The 13,155-nt window shown below is 51.0% G+C and overlaps 1 protein-coding gene across 3 annotated transcripts in view; it reads left to right on the forward strand.

The window, feature by feature from the left end:
* Positions 1–13,140, forward strand: part of Ptk2b (protein tyrosine kinase 2 beta) — a gene marked incomplete at its 5' end in the record, with an annotated part of 29,412 nt that extends 16,272 nt beyond the window's left edge. The window contains 9 exon segments of one of the 3 annotated variants that reach the window (XM_046442942.1): positions 857–922; positions 2,550–2,675; positions 7,589–7,735; positions 7,878–7,913; positions 8,148–8,172; positions 9,460–9,506; positions 10,105–10,242; positions 10,438–10,518; positions 12,065–13,140. In XM_046442942.1, coding sequence (XP_046298898.1) covers positions 857–922; positions 2,550–2,675; positions 7,589–7,735; positions 7,878–7,913; positions 8,148–8,172; positions 9,460–9,506; positions 10,105–10,242; positions 10,438–10,518; positions 12,065–12,280 — 882 coding nt within the window. 3 annotated transcript variants of the gene reach the window in all.
* Positions 13,141–13,155: the final 15 nt, after the last annotated feature.

Genomic DNA, 13,155 nt, shown 5'->3' on the forward strand with positions numbered 1-13,155 from the left:
TCCACCATCATGTGGGGGGAGGGGTCCAGAGACCATGCCTGTATTTGTCAGCTAGAGCTGCCATAACAAAATCCTACAGAATGAGTGGCTTAAATCACGCACTTATCTCTCTTCTGGAGGTTGGAAGTCCAAGGCCAGGCTCTAGCAACTTTGGTATCTGGTGAGGGCCCCTTCCTGGCTTTCAGATAGCCACCTTCCTGCTGTGTCCTCACCTGGTGGAGAGAGAGAGAGAAACCTCTGGTCTCTCCTCCTCTTCTTCTAAGGGCACTAATCCCTTTATGGGGCCCCATCCTCATGAACTCATTGAACCCTAATCACCTTCCAAAATCTCTGCCTCCTAAACCGTCACATTGGGGGACAGGACTTCAACATATGAACTAAAGGGGACACAAACATTCAGTCCATAATAATGTATGATCTGAACCAAGGTCTTTTCTCATTGTTCCTCCTGCCAGGCATGTGCTGCCCTTTCCCTGGGGCCCAATGCAGCTTTTATCTCCATGAAGTTTCTGTGAGTCCCTGAGCCCTCAGTGACCTCCTGCTCTGAATGTGGCTATCCATGGCTGGTTTGTCAGGCACTCACACATACAGGGAGGCTGCACACACAGAGGTCATTAACCCCTCCAATTGGCCATAGCCCCTCTGGCAGAGGCCAGCCCCTGTGACTTCCCATCTCTCAGCATGTAATTGGTGCTCAGAAGTGGATGCAAAATGATTTAATGATAACCTTGTCCACCATTGCTCCTTCATTGTGAATGAGGCTGAGCTATATTCAAGCTGATGCTCCCCTTAGTGGGCCAATCCATTCATTAATGGGAGAGATGCAACTGACACTGCTCTATATCCTCTTTTCCAGCCCAGCCGGCCCAAGTATAGACCCCCTCCACAAACCAACCTGCTCGCTCCCAAGCTACAGTTCCAGGTAAATGTGTAACCAGGGGGCTGGGAATGGCCGGGCCCATCCCTTGTCAGGTGCTTCTTGAAATTCCATTCCTGTGCCATTAAGGAGTAGCAGCCATCTGCTCAGACGATGAAGATAGCTGGGTTGACTCTTCTTTGTTTCTTTGTTTGGCTCTTTGATGTGAGTTTGAACTCACATCAAAAGAATAGCAACTCGGTCCTGCCAGACTGTCCTCAGCTAAGCAGACCTTCCTGCAGCCTAGTCTGTCTGTCTGCAGTGTCTGCTGCTTCGTGTACCTGCTTGTAGCTCCCTCCCCATGTCCAAGACTTCCCTGGCCTCCTACCCTGAGCAGAGCCTCTGAGAAGTAATCCCAAGGAACTGGGGATGGTTGATGTCCCCAGAGAATGGAGTGGATCCCTGAGGCTCCCTGCAGAGGTCCTGGCCAGGACCTGGGTAGCCAGTGAAGGGAGCAGGGTTCCATCTGAGCCTTCTCCACCTCTGTCACCACCAACCATGGATCTCATCAAGGCTGTAGGTCCCTGACTCAGAATGCCCCTGTCCTGAGTCCTTCTCTTATGACTGGGTAAGAGGGAGCCCGGCTTCCTCTCTGTCCCTCTCTTTCATCCCCCCATCAGAGTTGCTGTTCAGAACTGGAATATCTCAACCAACAGCAACAATGTCAGTTCACTGATGCTCCTTACAGGGGGCTGTGCCCCAGGTTTGTGTATTTTCTCCCAAGGAAATGCCCCATGCCTGAGTAAGCCCAACCAAGAACCAACAGTACCAATATTTTCCTTTATGTGAAAATAAAATGCTTTGATTCAGAAGGTGGAAGCAATGTCCTTAAAAACTAAACATATTTAAAATAGTGATGTTATTTAAATTTTACATATAACTATATATAATTATTGATAATTACACACACACATACACACACACACACAGTTGGCTCTCCATATTCGTGGGCTCTGTATCTATGGATTCAACCAACCAGGAATCAAAAATATTAACATAGGAAAAAAATCTCATCTATACTGAATATGTACAGACTTTTTTCTTGCCATTCCCCTAAAATGACTGTATGCCAGCTATTTGTTCAGCTCTTACATTGCATTAGATGGCAAAAGCAATCTAGAGATGATTTAAAGCATACTGGGAGATGTATGTACGTTACATGCAAATACCGTGCCAGTTTGCTCAAGGAACTGGAGCATCTGCAGATTTGGGGTATCTACAGGGTGTCCTGGAATGAATCCCCCTTGAATATGGAAGGACAACTATGTGTGTGAGAATTTACTTATCCATGGACTAATCATATCTGTCAATTTGTAACATGACTATGAAACATAACTGTTTGGAAAAGGGCCCAAGGGAGGAGTCATGGTCTCAATAGCAGCCTGCATGGACCCTGTGTGTGCAGAACACCACTGGGGGAGTGTTAGGCAGATGAGAGGCCACGATGCTCCACCAGGTGTATCCAACAGGGCCAAGGAAATGCCACACCACATTCTTCAGCAACTCTGAGAGAGCAAGTTTGTGTCCCCCATGATGCTCCTGTATCACTTCTTTGTGCTCCTGTTTGTAGCAGCTGATTGTCCACCCCCTTGCCTTGTCCTGTGCCTTGTGCTTCTTTGCTTCTCCTGAATAGGTCCCTGAGGGTCTGTGTGCCAGCTCCCCTACGCTCACCAGCCCTATGGAGTACCCATCTCCCGTTAACTCGCTGCATACCCCACCTCTCCACCGGCACAATGTCTTCAAGCGCCACAGCATGCGGGTAAGAGGGCACTGCATGCTGAGTCCCAGCCCGGACTGAGGAGGCTGCTGGAGGGAGGTGGCCTGGGATATTAGGAACCCCACATCCTCAGCCTCAGGGCTGCCCTCCATGCTTCTGTGTGCCAGTCAAGTCATCGAGGTGTTCTGTGACTCTTCCCTTTGCAAATACATCAGAGTGGGGATGAAGTTAGGCTCTGCTCCTGGGGACACCAGCTGGACACCAGCTGGAACTGCCCTTGTCCACACTGGTGCTGTGGCAAATGATGTAAAATTATCTTCCTTTTCTGAGCCCCAGAGCCAGGGTGCAGTGCAGTAGTGTGGAGGCTGGTGGGTGGAGTGCAGCTAGGCCTGGTGGTGCTGGAGAATAAAAGACCCTGGAGGTTCTGCCCCACTCTGCCATCCTGCCTGATTGCTAAATCTCTCCTCCATCAGAGGAAAGAAAGGCTTCCTGGCGGCTGCTTCTCCTGCTGTTGCTTTTGTAAAGGTGTTGCTGGGTGGGAAGGAGCTTCGGGGGGTATTGTGGTTACAGGCTCATGAACTGCTAGAGAGGAGGCCAAGCCACCTCCCCAGTGATCTCTTTGTCATCAGTGACTGTGAGACCCTGAGTGCTTTGTGGAATATCTGTTGATTGTCGGATCTTATGTAGCAAAACCATCTTTGCTTGAAAGCAGATGCTCACTTGCCACCAATCATCTCCTTTAATTCAATGACCTCTTGCCGTTCGTTGTCGTGAAATCTTGACATATTTTACCAAATTGGGTTACAAAACAGGCTAAACTCATTATTTTAGCTCTAACTTGTATATATGTCTGATATTTCAGGCTCAAGATATATGTCTCTAAAAATTTGGGGGCAAGGGAATATGTATTTATCATAACAGATTTGGAAATTTTTGGCAAGTATGTTGATATATGTCTGTACTGTTATTCTTTATTTAGTAAAAATTTGAATGCCCATGGTAGCTTCAAATTCCAGGCAGCAAGATCTGTTGTGAAATAAACTTACCTCTTTTTTCTCTCTCACATTAATTTAAACAATTTCTGTCTTTTAATATGCTTAACAATAATAAAACTATGGTTCTAAGCATGTACTATAATTTAGGCAGTATGCAGTTTCTCTACCTTTCTGCCCTCGACTCTTTATACATAATTAATTAAATTTTAGGGAGCTTTCCTTTAAAAACTGTGCTTTTAGAAAGAAGCTGTTTTGTACACGTGAGGGGCTGCGTGGCCTTTGTCTAAGCCCTGCTCCACTAGGAGGATTTTGTTCCGTTCCATAAAGACAGACTGTGCCGCAGGAAAAAAGACCTTTTGTGTCAGGGGTTTAGAAGTAATTGCCAAGAAAAAATCTGCCTGCAAGAACATAATGAGCACTTCTTTAATCAAACAAAAAAAGATTAAAAATATAGATCAGAAACACTGAGAAAATCCTCCCCCAGGCGAAGCGCTGACGAGGTCCCCTGCAAGGCATTTGGAAACAGTAAAGGAACGCTCAGAGATGGTAACAGCAATTTTCCTCCTGACTGGCCCCATGGCCTGGCTCATCTGGGAGCCTGTGGGATGCCGCAGAGTCAGGATGGCAGCATCTCCTTCCCGGAGTCTTCGCAAGTCAGTACTGAAGTTCCACAGGCCACGGTGCGCCTGTGCGCCAGTGTGCCTGTGCGCTCGCGGGCGCTGTCCAGGGTGCTGAAGGAGGAACACGTGGTTTTGCTTTCAAGCAGCTTACAGTCAGTCAGAAGGAGCAGGTCAAGTGCAGGCTCACGGGTAATGTGAGCCAGAAAGTTGTGGGGGCCACGAAGCAGGTGTTCAGAGGGGAGAGTGACTCCTGCCTGCTGCTGGCTTTCAGCTGGGCCCTGAAGGATGGACTGGAAGAAACTGGAATGTAGGGGTGGAAGAGGCAGGGGCAAGTGGGGTGGTGTTTGAGCAAGGAAGGGTATATATGGAGGTGGGGGAACGAGGCTGGCAGGTGTCGTGGCTCATGAACATCATTTTAAAAGACAAAAGGAGTGTTAACTGTCCATGACCTGGGAAGAATACCTAGAGTGCATTTCAGAAAAACCAGCCTAGAGATTCAAGGTTGTAAATGCTCTCATTTTTTCCTTTGGTCTTACTATGAAATTGAAAGACTCATTCTGTTGGGTCTTGTAATATTGGTTCATTACGGTTTTTGCTAAGATTAAGCTTGGAACACACAAAGCATGAAAGTGGTGGCATTTGTAAAATTATACAGTATTTTCCGGACTCCAGTAACTGATCCTTTCTGCATTGAATCTTTCTCAGTCTGTGTATTTTTTTTTCTTACACCTAGAAATTCTTATCTCTGTATATAGAACCTCAGGCACTTAGTTCCTTTTTATCACTATTTGTCAATAGCCTGGGGCAGCCATACCATTGTGTTTACAGGTATTGACACTTAACCAAGGATATTTGTGGCCTCAAAATTTGTTCATTTTGGAGTATCAGTTCTATGCCTGCTTCAATTGCTTAATGAGTACTTATTCCTTTTTGTGTGGCTATAAAAAAATGCCCGAGGCTGGATACTTTATAGAGAAGAGGGGTTTGTTTAGCTCATAGTTTCAGAGATCCAAAGACACTGACATGTGCTTAGCTCTGGTGAAAGCCTTCTGGCTACATCACAGTCTGATGGGTGGCATCACGGTGGGAGCACATATAGGAAGGAGAGATCCCATGGCAATACAGAAAACAAGATCCCAAGAGGGATACATTTTTCATAGCAGTCCCCTCTCTCAAGAATTAATGCACTCCTTCCACAGCTGGCCCACTCCCATGAGAGAGCATTAAACCATTTGTAAGAGTGGCACCCCTGCAGTCTAGTTATGTCCCACCTGGCCCCACTTCTTTTGGAGGTTCCAACACCTTGGCACTGCCACATGGAACCCAGCCTCCATCCAGCACATGGACCTCTGGGGGACAAACAATGCCCAAACCATAGCACTCTGTCTCTGTAAAGTAGATCATATATTCAGCAATCCCAGGGTTGTAAAATACCCTTACATTCTGAAATCTGTTTTCTTTTAAAACAGTCTAGCTCAGTGATCCTCAGCTGAGGTGTTTTGCTTCTGCGGGGACACTTGGCAATGTCTGGAGACACATTTGTCCCAGTGGGGAGGGCTGCAGGTACCTAGAGGGTGGAGGCCAGAGGCTGCTTTGCATCCTACAAGGAAATTTCCTTGAAATAAAGGGTTGATTGTCTGGCCCCAACCCTGGCCTAACTCTTGTTTACTGATCCCCACGAGAAAAGGAACATCTTCTATTTTAAAATCACTATTCTCCCAGCACCCAGTTCTATGCCTGCTTCATAGTATTGCTTAATGAGTACTTATTGAATAGATCATTGAATAAGGAATATTTTAGCAAAAAACCTAACTTGTAGGGAAAATATTATTAGAAATCAATATTGGTAACTGAAGCTAAATGAACTCTAGGTAAACTATCCCAAAACAGCTGTTTTTAGACTATATTGTAATATTCAAGTTTGTTTTATAGGGTGTACTGGGGAAACTATTTTGAGAGGCTTGGCAGGGATTGTAGCTTTCTAAAAGTATATAGAGTTTTTCTAGAATTTTCTTTATGTGATTTGTGTGTGCACTGGCCACTTTGAAGGAAAGGAACTGTTTTAGTTCATTTTCTGCTGCTGTTAACAGGACACTGGGGACTGGGTGATGTATGATGAACAGAGATCCATCTCTTACAGTTCTGGAGGCTAGGAAGTCCAGCATCAAGGGCCACAGCTGGTGAGGGTTTTCTTGCTGTGTCACAGCTTGGCAGAGGCATCACCCCTGTGACGAAAAACAGTATGGGAAAGTGAGGGAAGGAGGCCTAACTCGTGATTCTGTCAGTCTCCCCTCCTGTGCTAACTAGCCCACCCCTGCTTTGGTGGCACTGACCCATTCATGAAGGCAGAGCCCTCGTGGCCTAGTGGTCTCTTAAAGTCCCCACCTCCCAACGCTGTTGTGCAGGAGATTAAACATCCAACACATGAACTGTGAGGGCCACATTCAGACTATAGCAGGAGCTGGAGTGCCTGTGGGCTTCCATGTCATGGCTGAGTCCTGTCACTGGCAAAGGCTCCCTGGGGAGTACTCAAAAGGATGCCCCTGGCACTCTCCCTCCGTCCCGGATGCCAAGGGGATCACTGTACAGCAGGGGGAAAGCAGAGTAGTAGGAGGGACTAAGCAGATAATTACACAATTGAACCATAAAAAGGAGGAGGGAAAATAGGAAGACACCCGCGCTTTCCATTCAGCAGCTCAGTCTGTAGGTCCGCAGTCCCACAGGTGAGTGAAAACGGGGTGAGGCTGATAAAGCAGGGGAGAGGAAGCACTTGCCTTGAGATCTGCAGAGCTTTGCTTCTTTAAATTTCATTCTTCATCCTGCCTCTAGCTCCTGCACTTCTGGCCTTTGGTTAGATAACCCTGGCGGCTACCTTAACAAAGCTGAGTGGGACTGCGTGCCAGGGAGCTGGAGGCCGTACCTGTGTCCCGTGAAGCTTCCAGGACTGCCACCATGGCACTTAGGTGGAGAAAAAAAAAAACAAAGGGCTTCCAGAGGCTGGCTTTGCATTTCTAAATCTATTAAATGACAGCAACATCACCAATGCCAACCGAGAAAATATAATGTCAGAATGTCATTGACAGTTCACGTCGCAGCTTGAGTACGGTGCACGTTTAGCAGTGTGTGCTGGGGTTCGTCATTCCTGCTGCCTCCAGGGCTGTGTGTGAGTCCCTGATAGTAACTGTCTGCATATAGGGCTGCCAGGCTAAGAACAAGCTAGAAAGAAGCGACTTCGAGGCCGAGGCTTGTGGCTCCCCTGAGGCTCTTCTGGACACCGTCCCTCCTCCAAGCCTGGGGATGGGCTCATTGCATCTCTCCTTTCTCTCTGCTGTCCTCCCAGGAGGAGGACTTCATCCGACCCAGCAGCAGAGAAGAGGCCCAGCAGCTGTGGGAGGCTGAGAAGATCAAGATGCGGCAGATCCTGGACAAGCAGCAGAAGCAGATGCTGGAAGATTCCCAGTGGCTGAGGCAGGAGGAGAAGTCCTTGGTGAGCCTGCGCGGAGCCCGGGAGGGGTTTCCCTGCTCTCCCCGTGCCCTCTTTGCCTCCCACTGGCTGGGACAAAGGCGTGCCGTGCATTTTGGTGTTCAGTTCCAGAACCCTAAGTTGTTGCCTTTGGTCTCCTCTGCAGGACCCTATGGTTTACATGAATGATAAGTCCCCATTGGTAAGTCACCTGAGGAGGCCTCTTTTTAGAACCACGGCCTAGGAAGGCCTTGTCGCCACAGGAATCACCAGTCCCTGGGCCTGCCTGTCTCCTCCTTGGGGCTGCCCATCTTGGGACCCTCCCACCCCATGGCCATAGTCTCTGATCACACTGTGGAGCAGGCTGAGGGAGGGGGACAGTGGGTGGTCCCCAGAGCTGTAGAAGTGACTGTTCTCTTCCCTTCTTTCCTTGTAGACCCCAGAGAAGGAGGCCGGCTACAGTGAGTGTTCCTGCCCTTCCTTGGGGAGTCCCCACCTGGGTACCCCATCTTTGTTCACTGCCTGTGCAGGGGGCAGCAGAGTATGCCTGCAATGTTGAGAACCATCTATTTGCCTTGTTTTAATGTGGCATGTGCAAAGGGGGTCAGCTCAGAGTGGAGAGCTGCTCCGCCCTCCTCCTCAGTCCTCTTCTCTGTCCATCTCCTGCCTGCCTTTATTTGGCAGAGTGGGTGATTCTCGCCTTTCCACTCCTCACCCTGGTGGAGGAAGGTTAAGTAGCTCCACCCACCTCCCCTACTTCTTAGGTCTTCTCCAAGCCCAAGGGATGAATGAGACCAAGCCTAGGAGATCTCTCCAGAAGCCTGTGCTGAAGTCAGGGAAAGGAGGGGGAGGAGCTGATGATAATGATAAGAAGAACAAGGACAATGGACACAGAGAACTTAACACAGGGCAGGCACCAGCCAAGTCACAAGTGTTAACTCATTTGTATTGTAGCAACTCAGAGACTGGCGGTGTGTCTCCATTTTACAAAGGATGCCACTGAGATGCCGGCTGGTTGATAACTTGCCCAGTGTCACCCAGCTGCTAATTACGTGGCTCAGGGGTGAGCCTAGGCTCTCTGGTTCCAGGTGACTTCAGAGCTAACCCTCTTATTCTGCGGATGAAAATTGAGATGTGGGGAATACAGATGTGCTGTCCTGGGTGGCAGGGCTCTCTGGTGGCGGAGGTGTGAGCAGAACCAGGTGTTCTGACTTCCATCCTGTGCTTTCCCTTCCAGCCGCTGCGCAGGGCCTGTGTGTGTCTGTTCATCAGAGTGAGCGTGAACAGCAAGGCTCTGCTGGTATTTCATTTCCTTGAGCCCCAAATGCTCAAGGAAAATCAATATAGCATCCTCACAAATCTACCCATGAGCAGCTGCTACACCAGGGTGGGGGCTCCATGGACCCCCATTGCCTGCAGAGGGTGAGGCTTCTTTTTCATGGCTGGCCAAGGCCACAGTGTTGCTGTCCCCCAGGCCTGTGTCCACCAAGGAGGAAGCATGTCAGAGCTGGAACTCCCATGAGGTCACCCCATCTCTGCTGTGACTTTGATTTTTTTTCTTTCTCTACAAACCACGGAGGCCAGCATGCTCTTCCCCTGCCATCTTCCTGGGATTGGGGCCTAATGCCCCCTGAGTCTCCTGGTAGCAGAGGAGAGGGCTTTGCTTGATCATCAGCGTGAATGAAGGAAAAGGCCAGCTGCTGAGACCCCTCCGCCCACTTACTCACTCACTGTCCTTCCCATTGCAGCGGAGTTCACGGGACCCCCACAGAAGCCACCGCGACTGGGGGCACAGGTAGGTGTTGGCTCCCCCAAGGCTGGATGTGAATTGGAGTGGGGATTCCCAGGACTGAGGACTATGGACTTTAAAGACAAGCTCCTTGCCTCAGGCTACACAGCTGGTTCTTGTAGAAGCAGGGGTAGAGCCAGGCTCCTGTCCCCACTGCCTGACCCAGAGGAAAGCTCATAGGTGCAGCCCTGGGGGAGGAGGAGTGGCCCCTTTCTCTCTTGAGCCTCCCTCGAGCTTCTGGCACCCCCCTCCGCCCTGTCCTTGCAGTAGCCTGGGTGGCCACTGGCATTCTTTGCTCTAGAACAGTGGTTCTCCATGTCGGCTGCCCATTAGAATCACCTGATGGGCACTGACCAACCTGGACCCCAAGGCTGATGGTTCCATGGTTCTGGTGAGGCCATCACCAGAACGTGATTAGGCTCCCTGGCTGGACAGCCATTGTCCTGGAGGCAGAGGGAGGGATACCCCCCCAAGAAAGGTCACTATTACTCCATAAAAGAGGCCTTCCTGGTGACTGGTGGCTGAGTTGCCTACCCACGAAAGAATAGCAGTGGTAGCAGGGTCCTCCCAGGTCCCCCAAGCCCCCTCTGCTTTTTGTCCTTAGTCCATCCAGCCCACGGCCAACCTGGACCGAACCGATGACCTGGTGTACCTCAATGTCATGGAGCTGGTGCGGGCCGTGCTGGATCTCAAGAATGAGCTGTGCCAGCTGCCCCCCGAGGGCTACGTGGTGGTGGTGAAGGTGAGAGCCCGGGCGGAAGGGGACCCGAGGAGGTGGGGCTGTGCACCCCTGAAGAAGGGGATGGTGTCTCCACCCATGGTCAAAGGGAAGTTGGTTCCTGGAACCCCCAAGAAGTGCTCCTGCCAAAGCAAACAGGGCTTTCTGGAAAAGAAAACAGCAGGCGGTAACAGCTGTCCTGCGCCTTCCTCCCCTCAGAACGTGGGGCTGACCCTGAGGAAGCTCATTGGGAGTGTGGATGGTCTCCTGCCCTCCTTGCCATCATCTTCGAGGACAGAGGTAGGTGTCCTATCCTAGATGGTATCGAATCTGTCACTTCTCCCCGTACCTCCACCTGTTCCTAGTTGCATTTCTAGCAGAGGCCCCTGGGGCCACCTGGGCAGCCCCATTTCTGACCAGCAGGAGACCGCGCAGCATGTCTGGGCAGCCACCACCAGAGGGCCTAGAGGCCCCCAGGAGCCTGGCCAGCTTCTGGGGTGAATTTCCTATCCGGATCTCAGATTGCCATGAATGCTCATTGAATGCGGATGTGCAAGAGGGCACGCCTACCTCTCCTCCCCACCCTTGATCCTTTATCTACTCACTGGACCGAGGTCAAGGTGAATGTGTCATTGAAATCCTGAGCTGTCAATGAAGCCCTGGGAATCCCAGTGTCCTGCTGACACAGCCCTATGATGGCCACAGGGACCTAGCCTGATCCCTGGGACCTGTGAACGCATTATCTTACAAGGCTAAAGGGGGTTGGGGGATGTGATCAGTGTGAAGCTCTTGAGAGGGGGAGATTAGGTGGATTATCCAAGTGGGCCTGTGTCCTTATTAATGGGCAACGGGGGGAAGGTCAGAGAAGGGCTGTGATGATAGAAACCAAAGTCAGAGGGACACTGCTGCTGGAGGGTGCAGCTTCAACATGGGGAAAGGCAGGGAACACCCTGCCCAGCTCTAGAAGGAACACAGTCCAGTCCGCACCCTGGTGTTAGCCCCATTTGGCCTGCTCAGAAGTCTGACCTGCGGAACTGTCAGGGAATGACCTGTGCTGCTCGGAGCTGCTGGGTTTGTGGTCATTTGTTACTGCAGCTGTAAGAAGCTGATCCAGAGCCACTGGACATTTGTCGATTGTCCGTCTGGAAACCAAATGTGGACCTCCCATGGAGCTCTGGGATCCTCTGCCTCTCACCGTCAGCTCTCCGCCACATGATTCATGTGGCATGTGGCCCATCCCATCACCACCCTAACCATCTGTCTGCTCAAGGCAAGACAGAGCAGGGACACTTGGGACATTTCTCAACCTGCCTCTGGGTGGCAGCAGTAGCCCACAGAGGAGCCCCAGCTAGGCAGGTACCACCAGAGGGCTGAGATGGCCACCAGGGACCTAGCCAGCTTCAGGGCAAATTTCCTGAGGAGAGGTCAGGTGTGATGTGATAGCTCCCTATCCTAGGGATGACCACTCGCTCATTCAGCAAACATCTCTTGCGTTTCATGTGCTCAGTTGCTAGGCTCTGGGCATGTGGTGGTTAAAAAAGAAAAATCCCAGATCTCTTGATTTGACAGTAGACAGTTACAAAACGGCACAGGCCCGTGGACCCTGACCGTTCACTTAAATGCTGGTGGTGTGAAGGGTTGTTGCTGTGACCGGATGGCGTATGGGGCTGGGTCAGGCCATGCTCACACATGATTGGCTAGGGGTTGGGATGCCCACTCCAATCTGTATGGGGGGCTGGATTCAGCCAGGCCTGGACCCACCTTGTCCCCAGGGACTGCTGACTACCTCAGCCAATACCCTTCCCCAGGCCCAAGCACCCCGCCTCTCTGTATGCTCTCCCTACAGATTGAGGGGACCCAGAAGCTGCTCAACAAGGACCTGGCAGACCTCATCAACAAGATGCGGCTGGCGCAGCAGAATGCCGTGACCTCCCTGAGTGAGGAGTGCAAGCGACAGATGCTCACGGCCTCCCACACCCTGGCCGTGGACGCCAAGAACCTGCTGGATGCCGTGGACCAGGCCAAGGTCCTGGCCAATCTGGCCCACCCGCCTGCAGAGTGACCTAGGGTGGGGGCCACCCGCCTGCGTCTTCCACCCCCACCCGTCATGCACCTCCCCTGCCTTGCCTTTGGTCACGTGGTCTTCTCAGGGAAGGCCCGGGGTGAGGGGTCCTTCCCTCACCACTTTGCACGACCCCCTCCCCGCCCCACCCCAGACTGTGCTGTTCAGGCTGCAGCTGGATGGAGGGGACTCTGGATATGGACGCAGGGTGGGTGTGACACACATGGTTCAGAGGTCACTGTCACCGCCAGCTACTCCTCCCACCCCAGCCTGGGTGTGGAGCCTCATTGGGGTCACAGTGGTGTCCCTAGCAGCCAAAATGGCTTATGCATGGACATGGCGGGCCCATATGGGAGCCAAGCTATTTCTTCTCCTTCCTCTTCAGCCCTCGGGGATCCCCTGATGCACAGAGGGGCCAGGGAAGGGCCTTATTTGGGGGGTCAGGAGGCTTGTAAGATGGGGGATGGGCTGGCTTTCTTGTACAGTGTATATTCAAATTTATTTAATGTGAGTTTGGTCTGGATTGACAGCTGGGTTCCCTCCTGATGGGGAATCTGGGACACAGTCCAAGAACAAACTGATTGGGAATTCTGGCACAGGACACTGTGTTGTTATCACACCAAGTCTCAGGGGAAGGAGCAGAGAGACAGCGGCCAGGACTGGACTTTGGACCACAATCTGCTCTCTCCCTGGCAACCTCCTCTCTTTCTTCCTTTACCTTCTCTGCCTTTTCTTACTCCTCCTCTTCTCCCCACCCCCCTTTTCTCAACTGATCCCTTCCTTTCTCAAGTGTTTGTGTTGAGCCTTCTTTTACCTTCTTTCTATCAGATTTGTGGTTGAATTAAACTCGTACCATTTGCTTTGTGGTTTGTTGG

This window comes from Marmota monax, unplaced genomic scaffold, assembly GCF_021218885.2.
Source record: "Marmota monax isolate L192 unplaced genomic scaffold, Marmota_monax_Labrador192_F-V1.1 WCK01_AAM20220418_F8-fsc00344, whole genome shotgun sequence".
Lineage (NCBI taxonomy): Eukaryota > Metazoa > Chordata > Mammalia > Rodentia > Sciuridae > Marmota > Marmota monax.